At 39.0% G+C, this 27,730-nt stretch overlaps 1 protein-coding gene across 1 annotated transcript in view; it reads left to right on the top strand.

Moving 5' to 3' along the window:
• Positions 1 to 27,322, top strand: part of Arih1 (ariadne RBR E3 ubiquitin protein ligase 1) — a gene marked incomplete at its 5' end in the record, with an annotated part of 54,676 nt that extends 27,354 nt beyond the window's left edge. Inside the window, 9 exon segments of the mRNA XM_013518906.1 lie at positions 6,589 to 6,655; positions 8,189 to 8,295; positions 9,509 to 9,551; positions 10,058 to 10,129; positions 12,776 to 12,906; positions 17,772 to 17,829; positions 20,683 to 20,943; positions 22,071 to 22,183; positions 23,987 to 27,322. Of these exon segments, the coding sequence (XP_013374360.1) occupies positions 6,589 to 6,655; positions 8,189 to 8,295; positions 9,509 to 9,551; positions 10,058 to 10,129; positions 12,776 to 12,906; positions 17,772 to 17,829; positions 20,683 to 20,943; positions 22,071 to 22,183; positions 23,987 to 24,071 (937 nt within the window).
• Between the last annotated feature and the right edge of the window lie 408 nt (positions 27,323 to 27,730).

Genomic DNA, 27,730 nt, shown 5'->3' with positions numbered 1-27,730 from the left:
TGTGACTCTAAGCTTGGAATAACTACACTAAAGTACTTAGATCTCTCAGTGCTTTTTAAAGAAATTTTAATGCCTTTTTATTATTGTTGATGATGCTGGATTTTGAACCCTGGGCCATGTGTGTGCTAAGTATACACTACCCTGAGCTATGACACCTGCCCAGCTCTTCAGTTCTTCATTGTGTTAATTGAATGGATTCTTTTTTTAGCAGGTGACATTTAATAGGCATCTATCGTTGAATAAATAACTGAAAATGTATTTTTCTCCCTTGCTTTCATAAACGTAAGGTATCTTTTATTTTTGCTATAAAACCATCAAGGCTGTTGGGCTTGGCGGGGTTTCTCTATGCAGTGGCCTCTAAGAACTATACTTCCAAAGGAATGAACATGACAGTGTATTTTGAGTACTGGCTAACAAATTTGTCCTTGGTACTTTCTTGAAAGTAATAAAAATTATTTCTCTAAATTATATATCATTTGTCAATAAATGTTTCTGTTTATCATAGTAATTGGTTTTGTTTTTTTTTTTTTCACTTGTTTAGCAATTAAATATCTTTTACTATATATATATATTTCCTCTAGTAATCTTGGGGAACATAAAAGAACCTTGTACATTATCAGCAAAGTCTTTAAAGACTTCCAAGTGGTGTATTTAGTCTCATATTGCGTGGTAGTGTTATTATAAACCTAGAATTGTGATGATCTGATTCAATATCCTATGAAGTGTTCCTTAAAAAACTATGATTTATTTTCACATTTAGTTCTTAGAGAGCTGATGGCATAAATTCATTGCCATAAATTCTATCTACTTATCTGTTTATTTATTTTCAGACAGGGTTTCACTATGAGTACAAGCCAGCCTCATAGTCTAGGTTGGTCTGAACCTCACAGGCCTCCTGCCTCAGCCTTCTGAGTGCTGGAATCATAGCCATGCACCATCATGTCTGGCGGAGCCTTAGTAATTAAGTGAGATTATGTGGTTTGTGCCATCTGAAGAAGGGGACAAACTATATTTCAGTATGTACGTCACATTACAATAAGAAAACACTCTACATAATGATAGGCCCAGTTTGCTATACATTGATATTTCATGTCTTTATTTAGTCCTAAAATATATTAACAGTAAAGTATGTTTTTTTTTTTATTGCCACCCAGTTCAAGGCATAGAATTTTCCTAGTACCCAGAAAAGTAATCCTTGCGTGCTTTTCCAGTCTGTTATGCATCTTACTCCTGCTGCTTAGGGTCACTGAGATATCTGCATGTTGTTTGTGTTTCATTTTTCATTGTTACCATATTGTACTTCAAGTAGAGTTGGAGTTATTTGGCTGGTTTGTTTGGTTTGGGCTAGCATGGAAAACCTACAACAAGTGCTCTATATGTCTTTTAGCTGACATGCAAACCTACAAAAAGTGCTCTATATGTCTTTTAGCTGATTTTTAATTTATTTTTTAGGCACACAATTTATGGATAATGCTTTGATAACTTATGACTTTATAGTGTTGCTTCTCTCATAGGGAAATGCATTCTCCACAAGGAAACAGAAAAAACACTGACCTCAACATTCTAAGTAGGGCCGGGTATGGTAGCATATACCTATAATCCCAGCACATGGGAGGCTGAGGCAGGAGGATCACTGTAAGTTCAGGGCAGCCTGGGCTATACAGTGAGTTCAAGGCCAGCGTGAACTGTGAGATCTGTCTCAAAAAAAGAGGGAAAAAAAAAGCAGTTCTAAGTAGGAAATTTAGCACAAAAGCTGTACACAACACAGTTTTAGAATGTAAGCTTAAGGAATCAGAGTTCAAGTCCACACTGAAGTAATTTTCTGGTTTTGTTGAAATGTAAAATGAAGCAGTTTTTGAAGTTTGGGTGGTTAATAAGGTTAAATACATAGGCAGGGAATAGGTTACTGATAACCGTTAGTAATTTAAACTTGAAAACATTACTGAATTATGAATGCAAACATAGAGACTGAAGGGAGGCACAAAGAGCGTGCCTGAAGCAGAGCCTGTAGCTGCTCATAGGTGATTAATGTAGCCTTTGGCTTTTATTCTGTTCATTTGAGTACAGCATTACTTTTGACTGCTGATGTTTAAAACAAAACTAAAGATGGATCAGTTGGGAGACTAGTGTAGCAATCCAGGTTAGGAAATGGTGGTAGTTTGGGTCAAGATGGTAGCAGAGGGTATCATGAGAAATGGTTGGATTTTGGATATATTTTCAAGCTGGAATTAGGTTAAATATGGGGAATAAAAAAAGGAATGAGAAGCCAGGCATGCTAGTGCATGCCTGTAATCCCAGCATTTGAGAGGCTGAGGCAGGAAAATCACCAAGAGTTTGCCAGCCTGAGCTACATAATGAGGTCTATGCCAGCCTGGACTACATAGTTGAGACCGTGTCTCCAAAGAAAAAATGGGGTGGGTAGGAATGAGTCAGGAATGACTACACGATCATTTCGGCCTTTGATTATGCTCATAGAAATTCAGATGATAGTAGAGGTTATGTTAACGTCTATAATAAGATTTTAGCAAATATTTATAATAAAGATGCTGATCACATTGTCATAATACCGCCAACCCAAATGTACAACTGGAGAAAATAGTTACTGAATATTTTCCTGCCAGCCAGGCATTTGCCCTCATACGGGAGATTATTTCCTGGAGAAGGTGGAATGTAATACACCCATTAAAATGATTTTTATGCGCAAGGACCAGGGTTTGAGCTCCAGCACTGCAAAAAATAATGGAATGGGATTGTGAACTATTTTAATGATCTTGGAAAATGCCTATGATAATGTTATTGGAAAACCTAAGGTACAACATTATATGTACCCAAGTGTTCTATTTTAAGTGACCATACATTTACAAAGAAGAAAGCGCAGATTCATATGAACTTTAAGTGGTTATTCCTCCTAAATAGTTACAGGTGATTTTTAAAAAGTTTTCTTTGTATATAAGTGGTACAGTATATTGAGGAAAATCTTTTTAGATGAAGGTATTTTTATCAGAACTAAATTGTAATATAATGGAGATTTACTCAGGATACTAAATAAGCGTTAAGGTCTCACTTAGCAGTTGGCATTTTTTTTGAAACTTGCCATGTATAGTCACATGGTTTTAAATCGTAGTTTTCTGTTAACACCTTTGTTAAAGTAAACCTCAAAGTAGCCTCAAACTCAAGGCTATACTCAGCATGCAGGCATTCAGTAGATGCCACTTTGTTTACCTGACAGCTGCCTTCCAGTGCACTTCAGCATATGTGTGTATATACGTATGTTCAGTGTGTATTTCAAGTCATGTTGGCATAATGTTTTGGTACAAGTGATACAGATGTCAAGACAATGAGCATTAACGGCGGAGCACTTGTTTTCTTGAGAGTACCCATTCTCAAGGATGGGTTGTCACTTTTTCTTCCCTGTCATAAGCTAAGCTAAGTTAGAAACTGCTGCTTGGTAACTGCCTGGCCTTTGCTCTCACCAAGCCTGGTGGGCCCAACATCTCAGGTTAGGGTTAGCTGTAAGCGGTCATTTTTTTTGTTACAGAGAAGTGTCAGAGGCTATCACTGTGTGAAGTATGCTTGTCAGGGAAGCAGAGCTTCTGGTTTTGGGTCATGTGCTTTTTCTATTTTGATTGTCATGCAATCCACATAACATGTTCACCATTTTAATAATTCAGTGTGTCACTACTGAATTTCAGAGTATTTTCTTTTTTTTTTTTTTTCTTCTTTTTTTCTTTTTGAGACAGAGTCTCACTATATAGTTCAGGCTGGCCTTGAATTCATGTTGTGGCCCAGGCTGACCTTGAACTCACAACAATCCTCCTGTCTCATCCTCCCAAGTGCTGGGATTACAGGTGTGCACCACCATGCCTGGCCAGAGTATTTTCATCATTCATTCTTTACCCATTCTTTTTTCTCCTCAGACCCTAGCAGCCACATGTTTTCAGTCTCTCTCATTATACCTATCATAAACATTCTTGTTTTGTTTTTGGCCTTTTGAGACAGGGTCTTGCTATGCAGTTCATGCTGGCCTCGAGTTCACTTTGTAGCCCAGGCTGGTCTCAAACTTGCAATGATCCTCCTGCCTCAGCCTTCCAAGTGCTGGGATTATAGGCATGTACTACCACGCCTGGCTGCAACATTTTTTCTTTTTCTTTTTCTTTTTTTTGGGGGGGTGGGTACCAGGAATTGAACTCAGGACCCTGCACTTGCCAGGCAGGCATTTGTGCCCCTGAGCTATATCCCCACCCACTCCAACATTCTTACAAAAAGAATTATAATATGTGGGGGTTTTTTTGAGTGTCTTTTCACTTATTTTTGATGTTTATCCATATTACAGTATGAATCAGCATTTCATTCTTTTGCTGAATAATGTTTATGTGGATGTTGGTACTTTTTTCAGAAAATATTTGTGATGTTACATAAACTTATGAACACTGTGCACAAGAGTGTTGAAACATCTGTTTTTAATTATATATAGATAGATAGATATATCTCTATCTGTATATCTCTAGGAAGGTAGTTGGTGGTCATATGTTAATATCATGTTTGACTTATTGAACTACCAAATGCACTGATTATTTTTATCTGTGAGTACTAAGGCTTACTCTTGTTTAAAAAATAGTTACTAAATACTTTTCTGCCAGCCAGGCATTTGCTGGATACAGGAGATTATTTCCTGGAACTTATTGTTTGGAGATAAGCGAGCAGGAAGTTAAATATTTAGCAAGGGATTATCTAGACAGTTTAATTAAAATCATGGTAAATTCTGGGAAGAAGGTGTTTTAGTGTGCTGTGAGAACTGTGGGGAGCTAGAGAGATGTGGGAAATGTCAGGAAAGGCTTCCTTGAGTATATTTTAGCTGATTGAAGTAATCTAATTGTGTAGCATTTGATATTCATTGAGTGTTCACTACTTGCCAGGTACTAGTCTAGTTGCACAATTCTTTTTTTTTTTTTTTTTTTTTTTTTTTTTGGTTTTTCTCCGGTACCGGGAACCGAACTCACGACCTTGCGCTTGCCAGGCAGGCGCTTTTGCCGCTGAGCTAAATCCCCAGCCCCCAGTTGCACAATTCTTGCACAATTTCTATTTCTGCTGTTTTGCAGACTAGTAACCCGAAGAACAGAGTATTAACCTCAGTTCATTGCTAATAAGTGGTGAAGACCATCTTCAGAGCTAGCCTGTTCACACAGAGCTCCCTCGTGACCTTGTCCTCCTTCACTTCCAAGGGAGGCAGTTGCACACAACACTTCTAAGGAAGGGGAGTCCTTCCTTTCTCGGGACGTTCAGGAGCATGGGTGATAGGAGTGCCCTGAATGGGCAAAGGACAGGTGGGGACACAAAGTGGACTCGGGGGAGATGAAGCTCAAAAATGAGATGAAGCCACATCACTCAAAAGTCTTGCTGGATTAAAAAAAAAAATACCTCCAGGGTTGAACTGTTCTTTGTGCTCAGTCTAATTCTTCCTGGCACTGTCCTTGGTTATCTCCCCCACCCCACATTTTTTACATCATTTTCTTAAAACACATGTGTTTTTTCTTAAAACACATGATCAAACATGGTGGTGCACGCCTATAATTGCAGCATTCAGGAAGCTGAGGCAGGAGGATCTTTGGGAGTTCGAGACCAGCCTAGGCTACAAAGTGAGCTCAAGGCCAACCTGAACTGCATAGCGAGACCCTGTCTCAAAAAGACAAAAAAAAAAAAGAAAAGTTAACTTTCAGGATACTTCACTTTCATGGCCTCCTATGCCGAGTTATAGAAATTGTTCAGTGTGGACAAAGAAAGCCAGGTTAAGTTCACTACTTCCGGGGATTTAGCTCAGCGGCACAGCGCCTGCCTGGCAAGCGTGAGGTCATGAGTTCAATTCCCAGTACCAGAATAAAACCAAAAAAAGAAAAAAGGAAAGAAAGTTCACTACTTCCATGAAGTTGCCGAGAGTTCTTAAATGAAGAAGGCGCTCAGATACATTCTTTGGGTATTACAAAACCTGGATCCATCCCTGACATTTCTGTTAATATCTTTCTCATTTCCACGCTGATTTCATGTGAGGACTGTAGGAAGGTGGCCAAGAATTGCTGTCTTAAGGAATGCCAGAGTCAAAAGACTCAAGGTAGTCTATACTTTGCAATAATTGCTAAGTTTTAGGCTATAATATAAACTGGGTAAAAATAGAATATTTAGAATAGAAGAAACATGAGAGAAATGTCTACCAGAATGAAATGACAGAATCTTGGAAATTATTGTTTGGATTAGTAGTTAGATTTGGTAATAGCCTTGTGTGTTTCAGTATTTTCAACACAGGTTAAGCTTTTATTTTTGTTTTTATTTTTTGTTTTGTTTTGTTTTTGTTTTTTTGTCATGACTTGTTTGTCTTTGGAGACAGGATCTCACTGTGTAACCCAGGCCAGCCTCAAACTTGCTATCCTCCTTCCTCAGTGTCCTGTGTTGGGACTGCAGGCATGTGCTACCATGCCCCGCTAATTTAGGGCAGTTTTTACACCATATATTATTAATAACTTTTGAAATTATGTCTTATCAATCTGGAAAATACTGTTGACTGAAAACTATTAATATTTTTATTTTTGGTTCCAGGCGTTTGATCACAGATTCAAAAGTTAAATTAAAGTATCAGCATTTAATAACAAATAGCTTTGTAGAGGTAAGTGATTTAAAGTTTTCTTTCAATAAGAGGAACTATTCCTGCAAGTCCTTTTAAAAACTTGCAAGCTGTTGGCAACAAAATATGTGCCTACACTTTTTTATGAAGTATACCGCACACCTTCATTCTGAAAGGAATTTGAGAAACCTATTAGTGTGCTCTCTCATAGATCTGGAACTTTGTTAATAAAATTGCTCTGCCCCTCTTTGTGTTTTTGAGACAGGATTTCACAAGTGTGTGCCACCACGCCTGGCAATAAAATTACCTTTCATGGTATTCTTCCTTTTTACTCCTCTTTATCCCTCACAGAGAATTGTAACAGATTGTTAAATCATGTCCATATCATGTCCCTCTTGTTTGGGATTCTAACCTATTTTTTCTAGTTATTTCAGATTATATTACCAGTAAATCTTGTTAATAAAGAGCAGTAAAAGGTTCTGTAGTTACTTTGTCATTTTTTTTTTATATCATAGTTGAGGTTGGGAAGTTATAGTGTGCCTGTTTTTGTAAATAGCTAGAAGAACATGCCTCCGCCTACTTGTCCGACTGCTCTTGTGCTACAGTGACAGCAGTGTTACAGCTACAAAACAAAATCTTGCTGGCTTTGTATAGAAAAAGTTGGCCAGCTGCCATATGAGAGCATTGTTTTATGTGTCTAATTCTAGAAAATAGCTTCTATGTATGTTGGAGCTTCAACTCAAGACAGTTTAGAAACAGTGTACTTTCTCAAGTGGTCAGTGGAGTTTTGATGAAGTCCGCGGCAAAGTGCTAACTTGAGCCATATTTTATTCAGAGTAAAAATATTTGAAAAATTACATTTCCTTTTGTAGAACCAGAATGCAGGGGCCAGGAATATAGCTCAGAGGCACAAGCACCTACCTGGCAAGCACAAGGTCCTGAGTTCAATTCCCAGTACACACACACAGAAAAAAGAACCAGAAAGCATCTTTCCCTATGGTTTAGGAACTGGTTTTTGCTGTTTTCATTGTCAAAGAAAATGTATGCACACACATATCCATTAGCTTATCTTAAATTATTCTGCATCATCTCAACATCTTCCCTGAGTAGAAGCATATCTGTTTTCTTGCTTCTTAGAAAAATTGCCCTGAAGTAGAAATCATAAATCGGTGTTTATTAGTGATCACATAATGGATAATTTTTGAGGTCCCCAGAGGTATTTTAGGCAGAAGAGATAATCCATAAATTTTATATACCCAGGTCTTAGCCAGTGTGGCACATGCCTATAATCTCAGCACCTAGGAGGCTGAGCCAGGAGGGTTGTCTCAAATTAGAGGCCAGCCTAAACTACATAGTGAGACTGTCTCAAAAAGCATAATGAAAACATAAAGTGAAACCAGTTCTCCAAAGCAGCAGTAATCGTGGGAAAACAGTGCAACCCAAGTGTTGCTATGAAAGACCACAGCAGGATTTTGTGTTTGTGTCATCTGTCCCCTGCCCCCTCCCCAGGTGTGTTGGGAAATCTTGGGTGAGGAGGTCATTTGCTGTAATTTTAATTCTGAGTTTGTGTTTCAGTGCAATCGACTGTTAAAGTGGTGTCCTGCCCCTGATTGTCATCATGTTGTTAAAGTCCAATATCCTGATGCTAAACCTGTTCGCTGCAAATGTGGGCGCCAGTTTTGGTAAGCTAGTGATTTTCTAATGGGTACAATGCACATCACCTTTTTTCAAAATCTATTTTTGGTAGTAAAAGCCGAAAAATTTTGCTCAAGGAAGAAAGGTGAAGTATGTTTAAAATAGTACATATTTCTTTTAAATAAAAACTAGATGAAAAAGTTCTAAAGTGGATTTTTTTTTTTTTTCCTTCCTTGATGGTTAAGAAATGCAGCTGTAGCCCTCTGAGAAGCTGAAGCAGGAGGATCACAAATTCTAGGGCAGCCTGGGCAACTTACCAGGGTCCAAAAAAGTCTGGGGTGTTACTGAGTTTGATGTGCCTGGATTCCATTCCTAGTTTTTAAAAATATGGAAAGAAAAAGGAGGAGGCCATATAATCACATTTTCCTTCATGCTTCACAGTAACTTATTATGGGATCAAACTTAAAAATTCCAGAAAAGAATTTCTTTTCATTTTGGATTATTTTGTCCACTTATGTTTTGTTGCATATGGCTGTTTCTCTACTTGAAAATGATTTATTTCCTGTTCAGACCAGGCATTAAAAGCATACAGGTTTTTACAGAAATTTGATAAATCCTTAGAGACCATTATTTGGTCTTATACCTTGGTCATACCATTTCTCTCTACAGGTCAGAGGTTAATCTGTTTAAATTATGCAAAGATGAGCCTGTTGCTTCCCATGTATTGTTTACTGTGTGTTCCTACTATATTTCATAATTAACCTACAGGGTGAGACTTCTGCTCTTCTGTTGGGGTACTAAGTAAAAGATTCATGCAGTGGGGGCTGGGGATTTAGCTCAGCAGCACAGCGCCTGCCTGGCAAAGTGCAAGGTCATGAGTTTGATTCCTGGTACTGGAAGAAAAACAAACAAACAAAAAAAGATTCACTCACTGATAAGGCATAAATTGTATTAGTTGAAACTTCTCCACTGAGACACCCTAGCAGCCAGTATTATGAAACTGACTTCTAAGCATGTCTTCATGCTCACAGTCATTCCCCACTTCACACGCATGGAGTCCCCACTACCTGCTACTTCTGACCCATGCTGAATGATAAGCAGTTTGTAGTGCAGTAAAACAGACATGGTCCTTGCCCTTGTGTTTGCCAGTCACTGGAATCTGATGACAGTACTGAAAACCATAAAGCAAGGATGGTTGATAGGTTGTTTACTTGGAGCAGATACCACTTAATTCTTTTAACTCTCTGTGTCCTTTAACAGCTTTAACTGTGGAGAAAATTGGCATGATCCTGTTAAATGTAAGGTGAGTTTGGCTTTTTCAGTTTTAAGTAATGTGATAATCCATTTCTAAGATTGACTGAAAATAACAGCTGAGGACTTTGTAATCTTTCTACCAGTAACATAAACAATTTCATTTGCCCTTTTCATTCCAGGTGATTGTTACAGTGTTCAGGGAGCTCTCTTTAGGATAAGGAGAGTGAGTTAGTTTCTGGCCTGTGATTACTGTTAGGATGACCACTGTTAAGGCACCAAGTCTGTTGGGGCGGGCTTTGATGGTAAGGGAATATAGCATGTCTTGTAGCTTGGCTTTTTTTCAACTTCAAGGCTCCCAACTCAGCTTTAGCCAGAGAAAATCCTTGTTTTGTTGATTTTTACATATACTAGATACTATAGTTAGATTTCCCTCATTGAAGAGGAAATGAGTCTAGTAATAACCTTGTTTGGCTTTTACATAGAAGCTAAACTGTAACTGAGTGTTCAAATAATTTGCTATTGTTTTAAAGCCTTTTAAACTTTGTTGTCACACAGTGGTTAAAGAAGTGGATTAAGAAGTGTGATGATGACAGCGAAACCTCCAATTGGATTGCAGCCAACACAAAGGTTGGTATTTTCTTCAGTAACTCTTGGTAATGAAGCTGGTAAAGTTAGATGAATCACCACTGGCAAAGTAATGTTTACAAAGTTAGGGGTCTTATGTTACTGTTCTCTTGTTCTTTTGTCATTCTTCCCTGAGGGAAATGCTTATAAATTTTCCTTTACTTTAGTGTTCGAATTTATTTGAAAGTACTGAGCACTATACTGCGATATTCACAGTACTGTGCTTTAGTTTGTCTTGTATTATAAAACCCTGTTTCCTGTTTAGAAAAACTGATAGTTTTTCTAGTCCAGTTTTTTTATTGCCTTTTAGTATTCAAATGTGAGAGGTATACTCCACCTATCTTAGTTCTTTTAAAGTAATTTACATTTTTACCTGAAATCTTCTTAGTTTTAGTTTTTCATAGTTATTACAGGACAGGATTTGAGTAGAATAATTGGGCAGTTATGAAGTTTTTATTGTTAAGTGATGTATCTTTTTTTTTTTTTTTTAAGTGATGTATCTTTAACAGAACAATTTCTCCAAGCGTACTTTGTTAATTTCTAAAATATGACTTACTAAGAGCTGTGACTCTGAGAAATAGGCATTTTGGGATAATGTTTATCTTGTGGCTTTCTGGTTTTAATTTTTTTTTTTAAATTTTTTGTTTGAAGTATATTGCTTATAATACTAAAATTCATTCTGTATGGCCGTGAACAACTTCCTTAATTCTAAATCAAAGTCTTACAAGTGGAACTCATTTTGAGCACCTCTTTCCTCTTACTAAGCTATAAACAGTGCCACCTGTATACAGCTGGTTTCATAATAGGAAATTGTATAAATACCCATCCTACATTTAATTCTATCCTATGCACATAGTAAGCAGTGTGGGTAATGAATGGGAGGATGATTCATGAATTGTTCATTTTTAGTACAGTACAGTACTGTACTGTCTGTCACATGTGATGCTTTAAACAGTGTTGAGTTTTTAGGCTAATATTAGTTACACCTTTATTCTGTACGTCAACAATAGCCAACACATGATTTTAAGTATATGTCTTACAGACTTGTGTGTAAGATATAAATATATATTTCTCTTTCTTAGAAAATATCAGTGAAGATGAATTCTGTCCTATAAAACAAATGCCTGAATCTTTAAGAAATATGGTAGAAGTTAATATTTTTGTGCTTTCTGTAATCATGAAAAGCATAACAGACATCACTCAAGGAAACATTGCTCAATATATTGTATGTCACAAAGTAGTTGCTTCTCTTGCTATTTGATAGCAATGTGTTAGCCAAGCATTCTTTTTTCAATAAAGACTTCCCTGCTGAAATGTTCATTAATGCTTCAGGAATGAAAAGGGCAGTTATATCCACTAAGTTGTTTGATTAGACCTCAGGGTTCTTTGCACATTTGGAAAAATACCCTAAGCCGCTAAAAAGTTTACAGTGGGGAGAGTGGGCATTTTAGCATGTTTAAAAAAATAGCTCAGCAAAGAATGGCAGTTCATTGTAAATTTAGTTACTTAGTAATTTTTTTTTTTTTTAGTTACTTAGTAATTTTAAAATTGAAATTTTTCTCTTAAGTTTTAGAAGATCTTATCATTGTCATTGGCTCCTTAAGTAGATTTGCAGGTGGTCGATGGTCTCCTAACATTAATAATTTAATTATAACCAGGAAATGTAGAATGAAACTGATTTTATGCCTGAAATTTGCTTCTTTATACGTATGTAAAATTTGAGTGATTTAAAAAATGTAATGATCATATATAATAGGTTGTCATATAACCTATTTAAAGTTACTATAGATTGTGGGCAGCGTGGTTTGTGCAAATAATAGCAAACCCCTTTGTGGGATTATAGACATCAAACACTAATAGTGCAAATAGAACAGAAAATGTAGGCTTTACGTCTTAGGATTTTAATAAAATTGGTGAGGTTGGTTTTTCTAGATTTTTTTCAAAAGCAAAAAGGGCCTGCAAGGGCAGAAGCTTTGGCTTAATAGCTACTGAGAAAAATGGTACAGACTTGTCAAAACAATCTAAAATCTTGGTAGTGTCGTTATTAATGGACTACAATGAAAAGATGTTTGGCTGAAGAAATTGGGAAAATTAGTATGAGTTTGCTAATTACAGCCTGATTTTCTGCTGCTTCTTTGTGCCAGATTGCTTCATATAGATCCTTTTTCTGCCATTTCTGCCCATGTGTTGTAAAAGTAGTTCTTTATTGTTTTGATTTCTTGTAGTTTTCATCTGAGAAATGAGGATGAGAATAGCACCACCATAGGAGTTGTGAGTTGGTGCATATGAAGCACTGAGAACAGCGTGTGGGTGTAGGAAGTACTCTGCTTCCAGAGTGCTAGAGTGGATTTATATGAACAAATGTTTTACCTTCCAGAAAACTATTACTCTGCAAGACAAAAATACTTAACATGCTTTTGTTCCTCAATGCCACTTAATTTTAAAAAGCCTTAAATTATATACTTAAAGGCTAGTAATAATGCTAACAGTTCATTTTTAATATTTATTATATGTTTGATACTGTTCTAAGTGCTTTACATGTATTAACTAAAATAAATAAATAAGCCAAATCTATAACTGGTTTCTGCTCAATGGTAGTGATACAACCTAGTGTAGCATTGACACCAACTTTATAGTTTCTCTTCATAGGAATGTCCCAAATGCCATGTCACAATTGAGAAGGATGGCGGTTGTAATCACATGGTCTGTCGTAACCAGAACTGTAAAGCAGAGTTTTGCTGGGTGTGTCTTGGCCCTTGGGAACCACATGGATCTGCCTGGTAGGTTGGGGGAACGGAAGAATACGTTCACATAAGATGTGATGTGTAACACGGTATGAGTGATTTTGGTACCTCTGTGACATTACTTTCCAGCTGGGGAGATGAATAAAAATAGTGTGTGCACAGTGTTAGAAGTATGCATGAGGTCCTAAGTTCAGTTCCCAGTACCAAGAACAAACTGGAGTATATGCAGAATATCCACAAGAGAGGGATTAATCAGGGATATTTTACAGAAGAGGGAATGAGAAAGCAATTGAGATGAACTTTCAAAAGGACTTAACTGTTCATTAGTTGAAAAAGTAGTATAGGGCAACCCATTCAGGACCCATCCTTCTCTCAGGAGCAATTCCTATTCCCCATTCCATTTTTCCAATAAATTTTCCTACTCTTAAAAGAAGTAGAGGCCGGGGATATAGCTCAGTGGCACAGTGTCTGCCTTGCAAATGTGAGGTCATGAGTTTGATTCCCAGTACCAAAAAAAAAAAACCACCAAAAGGGTAGTATGGCCACACATAGAGGGCAGAGCAAGCAACGTGAGCAGATGTGGAGGGATGTGAAAAGTAGTGACTTTTTCAGAGTCGCATTGTCTATTTATATCTCTGGGCAAAGGTGGTGAACTAAAAGGCTTTTGGCAAAACCCAACCTGCAGCTGTGTTTTCAGTACTCAGTGAATGTATCAGTAGACAGAAATTTTGCCCCAAACCTTAAAAATTGGGAGACTGTCCAATAAAAGCCCGTATTTTTAGCTTCTCTTAGGAAAAAAAAAGCCTCATTCTTATTTGACAACAATTACCTACAACTGATGGGCCTTTACTTTTCAGTGTGATGTTTCCTTCAAGACTAGGTGAATGTTAGTTCCATATCTAGTTGTCCTTTGGCTTTCTCAGGATAAATTCCAGGACCCCTTGCAGATACCAAAATTTGAGGGTGCTTAAGTATTTTATGTACAATGGTGTAGTAGTTGCAGGTAATCTACACCCATTCTCCCATGTATTTTAAATCATCTCTAGATTACTTATAATACCTAGCAGATGTTAGTGCTATGTGAATAGCTGTTATGCCCATTTGGGGAATAATGAGAAGGAAAAAGTGTGAATGTGGACAGAACAGATACACATACACACACACACACACACACACAAATTTTTGATCCATGACTGCTTGACTCCGTGGGTGCCTAACAGGTAATGAGAGCTGACTGTATGCCATGGCCCCTTTTTTTCCCCACTTAGTGAGAGGCATAGCTTTTTTTCCATGCATACAGTATTTCCTATTTAGGAAAATGAAGGTTAGACTGAGCATGTTTTGAGTTTTGATGCATGCGTACAGTATTTCCTATTTAGGAAAATGAAGGTTAGACTGAGCATGTTTTGAGGAGAAAAGTGTGAGCCAGCACATTTCCTGATAAAAAGCGAGAATATTTTTGACTATTGTAACATGCAGGTTACCCAATTTACTAATTTGTATTACCTGCCTGTCCCCAGTTGGCGTCTGAATTTGTAACCGTCGCCCTGCCCATGCACCACCCCCCCAAATTGTGGGGAATAGGAAAAGAGTTAGGAACTAGACAAGAGCCTAAAGTAGTTTGGATGTTAAGGTTTTTAAGTGAGAGTAACATGGTTAGAGCTGTTATCTAAATGATAATGTTCTGTATTGTGTGCTTTACATACGTTTTCTCATAATTTTGGCACTTCGTAGAGAGAATGAGAGGGAAGAAATTCCAGGTTGAAGGGAAGATGTGAACTTGAGACAGTATCAAGTCTCATTTTAATTTCATTGGAACTTGCATTAGTTGTATTGATTAGAAGAATAGTAATAGGGGTGCTTCTCTGAGCTTAATTCTGTGCCAGGTGAAAACTGTTTGGAAGTCAGGAAGTTGTGCCATTTTGAGAATGAAGGAGGGAAGGATATTTGGGGTTTAGCCGGATAGTTCTGTAGATTTTAAGACACATTAGAGCAGTGATTGCGAACCTATAGCATGAGTTCAGTAGTGGGCTGTTTTTACCACTGAAAGTCTTAAAAGTTTCACCATCTCTGAACTAGAGGATTAGAGTACTCCCAGAAACTAAGCTTACTCCATGCTTTTATAAACAAGTCTAATGCAGGGGAGGGAGCAAAGATGGGTAGGAAGAGAGGAGGTAAATATTTGTATGTTTGTGCAGTGACACCTCTGATCGCAACTAGCTTTTCATTGGCCCCATTGAAACTTGCGCACTGTACAAAACAAAAGATGGATATAGGAGGATGAATAATGGTTGGACCAGACTGGGGTGTCCAAAGTGCTGCTTGTGTGTTGCCTTTATGCATGCTGACATTACAAGTGAATCATGATGTTTTATTAGTGTATTTTAAAATAGTATACCTCAGGCCAGGTGTCCTGGGGCATGCCTGTATTCCCTGCTACTAGGGAGGCCATGGCAGGGGGATTACAAGTTCTCAGAGGGGCAATTTAGCAAGAGCCAGTCAGGGCTTGCAATGTAGCTCTCTAGTCAACCACTTGCCTAGCATCTGTGAAGCCCTCTACTGCACCCCCGAAAGAAAACCTAATAAATAAAATGTCTCAGAATTGTCAAAATAGCATTCTAACTAGCACTTGTCAATTGAATTACTCTGTGCAGGTGAATCTTAAATATTTGCTTTCCTAGTCTTAAAATGCATACTAATGTTGACAAGGTAAAGGCCAGGTTGGAATGAGAGTAGAATAGTGATAGGAAAGAGATATTTATCAGTATAGGTCACATGGAGTGGTTTTTGGACTAGGTTTAATACTGTATTCCCGCTGGATGTGGTTGCACACACCTGAAACCCCAGCCCTTAGGAGGCTGAGGCAGAAGGATCATTGCGACTTCGAGACTAGGCTGGGCTACAAAGTGAGCTCAAGGCCAGCCTGAACTGCATAGAAATAACCTATCTCAAAAAGATCCCCTCCCAATAAAAGTATTCCCTGAGAGGATTATAATCTTAGAGGGAGGATATTAATATTAAATGTCCTGATCCAGTTGATTGTTACTTTAAATACTTTAAGACAGCATCAATTATTGGTTCTTGTTGAGTAATGATAGAAAGGAAAGAAGTTCCAAAGACTGGAAGGAGATAAAAAATGTAATTCTTGCCAGGCATGGTGGTGCATGCCTGTAAGTAATCGGAGCACTTGGGAGGCTGAGGCAGGAGGATCCTTTTGAGTTCGAGACCAGCCTGGGCTACAAAAGTGAGTGCAAGGCCAGCCTGAACTACATAGTGAGACCCTGTCTCAAAAAGACCAAAAGAAAAAAAGTAATCCTTGATTTCCAAAATTGGTGATTTGATTCCACAAACAACGTCTGAACCACGAAATGTAATTATTCTCTGCTATGAAGTCCTAGAGTCAATGGTATTTGTAGGAGGGTGGATTATGGAGTGTTTTGTAGATGTCAGTAATTTACCTTGCGGTGGATGGAGATGTATTGAGTCTTGGTGATGAGTATAGGCAGAGATATTTATTTTTATTTTTATTTTTTAGTTTTAGTTTTTCTCCGGTACCGGGAACCGAACTCATGACCTAGGCAGGGATATTTAGATGGATTTATGGATTATTTCTTGGAGTACACTTACTCGGTTTGTTTAGTTAAATTGAAAAATCTTTCAGGAGAGATTGATGGGGTTTAAAACCAAATAAAATGGATTTAGCTCTGAAAGCGTGGCTGCTAGCAGATACTGAAGACATGGCAACAGCATGTAGCAGTGTAATGTACTCACTAGTTAGGAACACACACCTCAGGTGATGACAGGCGTAGGTCTCATTTGCAGCTGAAATTCCTCCTTGTGTGTATTATCTTCTCTAAATGTAATTCTTCATCAGTTAAGTGGGGATAGAGTACATGTTTTAGAAGGTGTTTGAGGGGTTTATTGTACATGTAACCGTACAGTACATTTAAAGTCCTTAGCAGATGCATGGAATGTAGTAAGCACTTGATAAATAGCTGCTCCCAGACCTTAGGTTCCCATAAAAGAGATAGTAACCAAAACAAGTGCCAATCTTAGTCATCTCCACTTTAAGCTGACTTCTCTGGGCATGCGTCCTTCCTCCTTCCCATTCTGATTATCATTCACTTTTCATTGACAAATTATAATAGTGTGTAAAGCATATAGCATGTCTGCTATTACAGAGTAGGCTGTCAGCTCTTCATTCTATTTGCCATATAATGGAGCAGATAAGGTGAGTAGCTGGAAAATTGAGAATATTGGGCTTGATTATCAGATGGCCTAGAATTTAATGTGATCTGTGTCTTCAGAAATTGAGTTGTGCTGGGCGTGGTGGCGCACCCCTGTAATCCCAGCACTCAGGAGGCTGAGGCAGGAGGATTGTTGTGAGTTCGAGACCAGCCTGGGCTACAAAGTGAGCTCAAGGCCAGCCTGAACTGCATAGCGAGACCCTGTCTCAAAAAAAACCAAAAAAAAAAAAAGAAGAAACTGAGTTGTGGTGACACACACGTGCAATTCCAATGCCTCAGAGGCTGCAGCAGGTGGTTGGCTGCAAGTTCTAGGCCAGCCCAGGCTACATAATGAGTTTTCAAGACCTGCGTGGAATACATAGTGAGACTTTTTCTCAAAAAAAGAAAAAAAAAAATTGAGTTAGGGACTATAGACTATCAATGGAAGTTCCAGAGTGATAGTATTTTCTGATGATTGTGGAGGAGCTGATTTGGAATACACTGTGGGGGATTCTCTATAAGCAGATAAAGAACTCATTAGTATTCTAAAGAGGATTTTTATCTCTTATTAAAGGGAATGTTCGTTCTAGATAATCTCTAAATCCTGGTTCAAATCCTGTGATGTATTCTCTTTTCATCGACTTAAGGCTTTATCGAATCTGAATTTACTTTCAGGTACAACTGTAACCGCTACAATGAGGATGATGCCAAGGCAGCGAGAGACGCACAGGAGGTGAGCGCACGTGTGCAGGGCAGCAACGCATTGGACTGCGCGGTGTGTGTTCCGAGGGGATGGGTGAGCCGGTGGCAGCTCTGCAGGGCGTTGTAGAAGCACACCCAGTAACTACTGGGTGTCCTTGTACACTTAGAAAGACAATCTTACCCAAAAATGCTTGTCAAGAGCACTCTTACTTGCTTTCTTTTAATTAATTTGCATCATTTTACATAAACTCAGATAATCTAAAACATGGTTTGCCTATGTAGAAACAAACTAGCTGTAAACTATTATGCTTTTGTACAACTGTGGAGCCAGAGAACTGCATGATCAGGGTAAAGTTAACACATTTAATTTAATAGATAATGTTTTGCTGCAATTACTGTTGATAGGCTGGGGTGTGGCTGATGTTTTTCCGTTAGTATTACTTACTGTACCACAGTCGTGGTCATTTGTTCTCTTACCGTTGCTGTTTTTAGCTATTTCAGGTATTCATTTGTACAGTGGCTTACGATTTGATTTGCTCACAATTTTTTAGGCTTGTATTCACTTACCACTTTTGTCATTAGCCAGTCTGGCGTGAAGTAGCCATTTCGCAGCTGTATTGTGATTGTTGGAAGTCCCACTGAAGAAAAAAGGCCATACATTTTCTAGTTTCAATCATTTAAATCCACAGGAAGCTCTTATCCTGCCTTATATTTTTCGTGGTTGTCACAGTGGATTTTTATTTTACCTATCCTAGGAGAAATCTAGATAGATCTAGTCAAAAATAGTACTTGCCTTTTTTTTACATTAGATTCTATAGGTACATTTTATTTTTATTTTTATTTATTTATTTTTTTCTATAGGTACATTTTATTTTTATTTTTATTTATTTATTTTTTTCTATAGGTACATTTTATTTTTTTATTTTTTTATTTTAAAGATAAAAGGAGGGAAACATTAACAGACATACAACATTTTACAACATATCACAAGCACAGTACAGACAATACAGAGTTACAAAGTGGTAGGGAATTAACAATGGTTGTTGTATTACATATTGATATCTTCAAAGTGGCTTCTCTATAGGTACATTTTAGATAGACATAACAATCACATTCGTCATAGTACTTGTCAGTTTGAAGACCCCACAACTTCATTACCATCAAGTTAGGCCTCAGCACAAGTTTTTGCAGGGACAAACCAAATAGCACCAGTAGGAAAGTCCTTGGGTCATTCCTGATCTTGTTTGGTCATTAGGTGCTGGTAGAAGCCCTTTCTGAGACCTTCAGGGAGGGTGGATTGTTGTGCATAGCTTTTAGGCAAGTTTCTAATACTTAAATTTTAGAAGATAAGGCATATTTATATTTCCTAAGTTCACATCTATTAGGCTGAACTACAAGCTCCTATTCAGATGTGGTGGCACATGCCCTTAGTTCTAGCGCTTGGGAGGCTGAGGCAGGAGGATCTTGACGAGTTCAAGGCCATCTTGGACTACATAGAGAGTTCAAGGCCATCCTGAGCTATATACTGAGACCCTGGCTTAACTACCCGCTCCCGCCAAAAAAAACCCTGCAATGTTCTGTTCTTGTGGGAGTACAAGGAAAGACTTCCCAAGTCCTCCCTTTGTCCATTTAGTGGGAACCACATCTGCAAGAATGGAACTCCCCATTGTGTGCTTACCATGCCTTCCCGTCTTCCCCATTCCGGTCCTCTGACTTAGTGCTTCCTGGGAGTTGTAGTGGAAAGAGCACTAGACGTTTGGCACGCAGAAAGATCCTGGATGGTATTGTTCAATGCCTTGGAAACATGTGCTTACCCCCACACCCTCTCCCAGTATTGGGGAGAGCTACATCCTCAGTGCCGTTTTTATTTTTTAATCGGAGACAGGTCTTGCTTCGTTGTCCTGGCCAGAACAGGTGTGAGGTGTACCTCATGGTTTTTTTTTTTTTTTTTTTTTTTTTTGGTTTTTTTTATTTTAAAGAATAAAAGAAGGATAACATAATAATAGGGGGGACTTAGCAAATTACAGACATAATGGTAGGAAATTATCAATGGTTATCGTTTTACATATTATTATGTACAAAATAGTTTCTCAGGAAAACAAATAGACAAATAATAGTGAGTTAGAGACAAAAGAGGTAGGAGATTATCAAGGGTTGTTGTGCTATACTTTGGTATCTTCAAAGTGGCTTCTAAAGAAAATAAATAGAGCTATACATGAGTGACCTATTGAAAAATCATTAACTATTCTCAATGGTTGTTGTAGAAACACATAATAATAAACATACATTATGAAATAGGATAGGAACATTACAAACTTAACACAGTTATGGATAGATTAGTAGGAAAATATCAATGGCTGCTGTAATACATGGTGGTATCTTCAAAGTGGTTTCTCAGGAAGACAGAGATATGCAAGAAGGATCTAATAAGTAGTTACAGCCTAACGGTTGTCAAAAATAGCATATTACCTCCTCACTAGTGACTCCTTTCACGAGGTATGATGGCTGAAAGGAAGGCCAGGATTGAAAAGAAGGACCGAGAGACTTGCACCTGTGTCTAGCAGCAGGCTGTTTTCTTGTTCCTCCATAGTCATGATTACCCAGGACTCCTCGATGGAGATGACGGTCTGGCCAGAGGGAGAGGGCAGAGCATGCCCCAAGCCCTCTCATTCCTGTTGGACTAACTGGTAGCATGGGTCTGAGCTCTGGGGCCTCCACCTCAGAGGGCAGACCGATCTCCAGTGGTCTCCTTTGCATCCAGGGCATGGCCCATGGGGCCTCTTAGGGCAGTTCCTCTTGTGTACCTCATGGTTTAATTTGATACCGGCTGTTGTGTATTATATCTGTTGTCATTATATGACCTTTATTTTTCCCAATTGGTCAGCGATCCAGGGCAGCCCTACAGAGGTACCTGTTCTACTGTAATCGCTATATGAACCACATGCAGAGTCTGCGCTTCGAGCACAAACTCTATGCTCAAGTGAAGCAGAAAATGGAGGAGATGCAGCAGCACAACATGTCCTGGATTGAGGTGCAGTTCCTGAAGAAAGCAGTCGATGTCCTCTGCCAGTGCCGTGCCACACTCATGTACACTTATGTCTTCGCTTTCTACCTCAAAAAGAATAACCAGTCCATTATCTTTGAGGTAGGAACAGTTCCTGAATGGGAAATAACCCATCTTGTCTCATAGGACCACTTGGCCTTTGACACATAAAAATACACAGAGACTTGAATGTTCTGTCTGTTCAGAAAACATGGGTAAGACCAAGGATATAGCTCAGTGGCACAAACACCTACCTGGCAAGTGCAAGGTCCTGAGTTCGATTCCTGGTACCAAACACACACACACACACCCCCCAAAAATGAAAACAAAATATGGGTAAACATTGAACTTAATATGAGAAATTTTTTATTTCATGTACTAAACTACATTCAAATTGATGTGGATTACCAAGGTAGCAGTTATGTGTAAAATGAGATGAGTCCTGAATTTGAATCGTGACTTTATCCCTTTTTAGCTCTGTTGATTTGGAGCTAATTTCTTAACCTCTTACTTCTCTATTTTAAGATGTATGTATTACCTTTCAAGAATATTGAGAAGTTTGGATGAGGTAGTTCATGTTCTCTGCTTATCTAGGCCCCCAGTGAAAGCTTTTATTTGGACAAAATTAACTTGTAAAATTTGAAATTAATAGAGTTGTCACCTTTGCTAGAATAATAAATGACTAAAAGGATGCCTGAAATACCGATGCTCATAAATGAGTAGGAAATAGGTCTGACTTGGAGGTGGGGATTTAGATGACTAATGTATATAGAACTCTCCTTCCTAGGAAATAGCAGTATGATATGATCTAAACTGCCATTTAGAGTGTTCTCTGAAACAGTGTATTCAGATTTATGAAATAGCTACTGCCAGATGTGACTGAGAATGTTTCTATGTTTTCTTCGAGTTTCCTGTTGTTTTTAATCAAAGAATAGCTCTCAAATCGAGAAGATCTTTATCCTTTTCAATTTTTCTCTGTGTTCTTCCAGAGCTACTAGATGAATCTTTCACTCTTAGACATTTAAAAAATGATTCTAGATAAGGGAGGACATGTTGTTATTAGTGAAAGACATAAACAACGTTTACAAAAAATGTTAAACCACTTTAAAAAATTATGGTATCCGTGTTGAGAATAATCTGTAGTCAACAAACCAGCTATAATGATTTGTTTTCTAATTTGGTTTTATTTTAATGCCAAAATTTACTATGTATTCTTTTTTTTTTTGCAGAATAACCAAGCAGATCTAGAGAATGCCACAGAGGTGCTTTCGGGCTACCTCGAACGAGATATTTCCCAAGATTCTCTGCAGGATATAAAACAGAAAGTACAAGATAAGTACAGGTGAGATTTTAATAGCTGTTGGGCAAAAATTGATCTAGAAAGACTTAGTGGTGAGGCCTGATTTAATGTGTTCTGTAACTGTACTGCCACTGTGTTTCTCACAGGTTATTGGGCCCATGGGAGTGAGCTCCAGTGAGGTGTACTGGGGAAGCAGGTGGGAGAAGCTCAGCCGGTTGTCCTGTTGGCTGATCGATCCCCTTTGGTTTAGCTATAGCTATTTAGCTGCTACCCTGTAGAGAAGAAAGTGCTTAGGGACAAGTGACCACATGGGTGAAGGGATAAGAATAGGACATCAGTCTTTGCCTGGGAATCCTGTGGGCCATAGCTTGAGATTTACTCCACCCAGGGGACCTTCTGCTAAAGATGCAAATACTTGAGTCGTCAACACAAAGCTCTTTCCCTTTTTTTTCCTTGCAAATGAAAATGTCTTGTTTTTGCCTTGCTGGGGATTGAACTCCCAGAGTCAGTTTTCACCCTGAGCCACATCCCCATCTGTTTTGCTTTGTTTTTTTTTGGTGACAGGGTCTTACTAAGTTGCCCAAGCAGAGCCTGAACTTGTAATAGTCTTCCTTCAGCTTCCCAGAGCGCTAGGATTACAGGCGTGTGCCTACCACCCTGGTCTGCTAATATGTTTCATTTTGTTTTGTTTTTGTCTTTTTGAGACAGTGTTAAGCCAGGCGTGGTTGCACAGCCTGTAATTCCAGCACTGGGGAGGCTGAGGCAGGAGGATCATTGCGAGATCAAGACTAGCCTGGGCTACGAAGTGAGCTCAAGGCCAGCCTGAACTGCATAGTGAGACTTTGTCTTAAAAAGACCAAAAAAAAAGAGAGAGGGGGGCTGAGGATTTAGTTCAGCAGCACAGCGCCTACCTGGCAGGTGCAAGGTTGTGAGTTTGATTCCCGGTACCGGAAGAGAAAAAGAGAGAGAGGGAGAGAGAGAGAGAGACAGGGTTTCACCATGAAATTCAGGTTAGCCTTTTTTTTTTTTTTTTTCAGGTTGGCCTTGAACTACTTTGTACCCCAAGCTGGGCTTATAGGTGTGTGCCACTATGCCTGCTGCTAATATCTTTTTAATAGTAGTGGAAAACAGAATTTGGAAGACTTGGTGATTTACACCTATTTTCACATACTTACCAAAGTATAGCTACTATATTATGTTTATACAGCTTTTACGCCTCGCAAAGGTTTTGCAGATGTGGATAGCCCGTGAAATTGCTTCTTTCTGCAATTTGGAGTATAAGATTGAATCATAGCTTCTCAGGCTTCATGTTCATCAGAACTTGTAACATTTTATGACTCTAAAATTAATTTCCAGGGGCTGGGGAAATAGCTCAGTGGCACAAGTGCCTGCCTGGCAAGCACAAGGTTCTGAGTTTGAGTCCCAGTACAAAAAAAAAAAAAAAAATTTAATTTCCAGGCCTGGGGATCATGACTTTCAGAAAAACATTCCTGTATCACGAGAAACAGTTTGATGTATTTGTATGTCTTGACCTGAAAATTTACCAATTAAAAATAAGTAATTTTTAATAGGTAAAACATACCCGATGTTTGCTGGGTGTGTGGCACACAACTGTAATCCTAGTGCTCAGGAGGCTGAGCAGGAATGCTGTGGATTTGAGGCCTTCCTGGGCTATGTGGTGAAAAGGGCCATCCTGGAATACATAGCAAGACCCTGTCTCACAAAAAATGATACGATCCTTGGTTCCAAGTCAGGATAAACTGTACGAATGCCCTTCCCCCCCCCCCCCCCCAGTGACTTTTTTATTACTGGGGGCTGAAACACTTTTCTTCTCTTTGATTTCAGATACTGTGAGAGTCGACGAAGGGTTTTATTACAGCATGTGCATGAAGGCTATGAAAAAGATCTGTGGGAGTACATTGAGGACTGAGAATGGCCCTGCATAAAATGAACTCTGAAAACTTTACCATCTGGAGTGCTCATGCAATTAAAACAAAACAAACACAAACACAAACAAGGAGGCGCTAAGCCTGTTCTGACACCGCTGGTCTGTAGTTCCAGGATTCTGTTTTGTTGACAGAAAGTTTAAGTAAATTATATTGTAATAAAAAAGGTAGATAAACCATTGTACAGCAGTATTCTAGGCCGCCAACAAAAGTGTGACAGACACACTAAAAGCCCTCCAAACTTTAACTTGTAACGTAGCTTCATTCTCAAAGCTGACTCCTTTTTCTTTTTCTTTTTCCTGAGTGTAGTACAGTTAAAATTCCACATAGCTCCTCGACCCTGCTGTTCATGTCCAAACCAGCCATTTGTTGTACTTTGGTAAAGGACCTCTTCCCCTCCCCCTGGCACATAGGAACACACCCATACACACATGCCCCAGGCCAGAATTCTCGGGATGGGGAAGGGGATAGGCAGAAAGAGGATTAAACAACACACACACACACACACACACACACACACACACACACACGCAAAAAGAAAAAAAAAACTTTGTATATGACTTTTAAAACAAGAGGACAACACAGTATTTTTCAAAATTGTATATAGCGCATATGCATGGACAAAGCAAGCGTGGCACGTGTTTGCATAATGTTTAATTACAAAAATATTTATTCTTTAAAAATCTTCAAGATTATGTCTATTTGCTGTGCATTTTCTTTCAGTTTGCTTTCTTTCCAGGGTTGGGGTTGGGATAAAATGTGTGTTTGTTTAGCACCTCTGGAAGACCTTACTAGAGCTCTTCATTTTTCCTTTCCTGAGGTTCCTTTGCCCGTTCTGATTTGGGTTATGTCGTTTGCTGGCCATGGCCTTCATGCCTTGAATTCCCAGCTCTTGATCAGGAACCAGGAGGTCAAGTTCTAAGTGCTATGGCCTGGTAAGGACGGTACCGGGACTTTGTGACTACAGTTCACAAGTGGTCCTGTGCCCAGCCTGCTCCCCGCCATGGTCTCAGGCTTCTCCCAACCTCAGGTGCCCGAGTCAAGCATGTAGCTGTCGGCTTCCTGGGCTCCCATCACATCCAGAGGAAGCATTTTATAATTTCTTTTCCTGTTTTTGTTTTTCCTTAATTGCTGCTTTGAGCCTCTTAGTAAGATTTCAGTTATGGCTCGTCTGTCACCCTTCTCTGTGATAGGGTGTCAAATAGAGTGATTTTGCTTTAAATATAAGTAAATAGCCATTCACTACAGAGTCTCAGATTGTGAATTGAAGATGGCAGATCCCGGAATGGCTTGTGTGTGTCTCTGTGGGCTCAGTTTGAAGGCAAACACCACTAGGAAATGATGATCCCGTCCAGGGCATTTACATAGGAATCACTGCATTTGCTTTTTCTGTTGTCAGCAGGTAGGAGAATTAATCCTGCATTTTAGCTCTGACGTCCATTTTTTATGACCTTTCTACCAAGAGCTATGTTAAAAGTAAAGGATGGTGGTGGTTTTATTAACTATATACCTGTTCAGGCCATTCTGGCTGTGTATTTTTCAACAGGTCAGCATCCCTAAATCTGTCAGTTTTATACAAGTGTGTAGCGTGAACTAGGCAACTAGATTAAGAGGTCTGACTATGAAATACCAGTCTGGGCTGAGGACCTCTTTGTCTTCCTTTCACTGTCTTGTGCCTAGGGCGTGTTTACCACACGTGAGGCAGCCTCGTCTGCTCTTGCACTGTACATCTTACTACACCATTGGGAAGTAGGCTCACTTTCCTCTGGCCTTTTGCCTAAGTTAGGCTTTGCTGAATCAACCCTACTTTTCCTTTTAGAAAAGGTTGTTACATGAGATGTACTTGCAACTGTTCTTTTCCCATCAAAAACCAGTGAATGTTTGCTGAGTATATTATGCTGCTTCCTAAACCACTTGTCGCTTTAGGATCGACTTTACCTGTACCTTGTTCTTCCCTTTCTTGCCACCTCAGGTGAAAATCTGAACTCAGTGTCTGTTTCTTCCATAATCTCTCTTCCTCCCTCCCCTATCATCCTACTTGCCCTTTACTTTAACTGCATCAATCTTAAACGACATTTATGAAGACTAAGGAAATTTTTTTTAAGGAAAGCTTGAAGAAGTTCCTTTCCCTGGTAACTTTGAAGAGCAGCCCAGAGTTGCCGCATAGATGTACGTGGCTCCCTCCAGATGCTTCGTGTACGTGTGGTGGTTGTCAGCCATCCTCCCAGTTAACTCAGCAGCGTCCAGGTCTGAGTGTCATTCATCCTGTCCCCATGCTCCTCTGCAACAGGACTCCAGCAGCAGCGTGCACTTCCTCACTCCCCCTGCCCGTGGAGGAGCAGTACTTTTTAGAGCTGCTTTCTAGTTCCAGTGTTGGCATACTACCCAAGGACACTGCAGTTGTTGGGTGCATTTGCTCACTGGTATGACAAGGTGAACTGGCCTTTTCTACTTCCAAGCTTTTACTAGATCCTCGTATTTGACAGGATGCCCAGCGTTAACTGCTCTTGTTAGTAGCTTCAGTGCCCCCAGCTGGGCTAGGCAAGCCATATTATATGACAGCTTCCCTATTACACCTACCTGAGTCTGTCAGAGGGTTCACAGTCAGCACAAGGGTCTCCGTGTCTTTTTGAGGTCAGTGACATTGTCTTCTGAAAAGTGCATGCTTCACCTGAACAATTCGCTGAGCAGCAGATGGACTTTCAGTGATATACAATAAAATTTTGATCCAAAGCTCAGGACACAAACCATAGTGGTGAAATGGAGTAGCGTATCAGACTAAATTTTGTGTAACTTGCTGCCACCCAGATTGTACGGTTTTATGTGTGTTTAAATAAATATATTAAATACACGTGTATACATACACACATATGCAACAGATCCGAGACTGACTGACTTGATTTGAAATGGCTGAATCTACAGTGTAGTGTATGGTTCAGCCACGATTAGGAATTCAAATTTAGTACAAGAGAGAAAAGGAGGTAATGTGACAAATTCTTACAGCTACAAGTCCCGGTATAGAGCACTTGGGGGATGGGATGGGGTGGGTTGGTGAGACAATCAGATCGGTAAATTGGTTAAATGCTCCTAACCCTGTAATTTTGTGCATAGAGCACCCTGTGCTGTGGAAATAACTGTTGTTAGATTTTCATTGTAACTGGACTGTTCAGGTTGCCCAGAGGGAAAGAACATTCCTAATTCTAATAAAATAAACTTTTATTTTGTTATTGCATTAGTTACTTATGTTTATTTTTATAGTTGAAAACAATGACGCATAGGCGGCTAACCGCCTGTTATGTGCCTTATTCACTGTTCCTGCTTAATAGAAAAGGGAAGATCTGGTTCAGTTTCTCTGCAGGGAACCGTGAATGAGACCAGCCCAACACTTGGTTAATGAAGGCTTCAGAACGTTTTCTAATTTGTCTCAAGTACTGAATTTCGATGGCTGTTCTTTGTTGCACTGGTAATATATATCAAAATTCAATCTTAGAGTGTTAATTTTCAAAAGAATATTGTAAAAAGTCATTTTCAGCCTTAAAAATGCTTTAATACTCCATTTTGGTCATTTACAAGCTGGTCTTTCCCACAGGGATGAAGGCAGAATTGTTGGAAAGGGGTCAGTGTTGGAGGTATTTATCATTGG

Source organism: Chinchilla lanigera, unplaced genomic scaffold (genome assembly GCF_000276665.1).
Source record: "Chinchilla lanigera isolate Chin_1 unplaced genomic scaffold, ChiLan1.0 scaffold00049, whole genome shotgun sequence".
NCBI lineage: Eukaryota > Metazoa > Chordata > Mammalia > Rodentia > Chinchillidae > Chinchilla > Chinchilla lanigera.
Note: the sequence above shows the minus strand (reverse complement) of the source record. Positions and strands in the feature narration are given on the sequence as shown.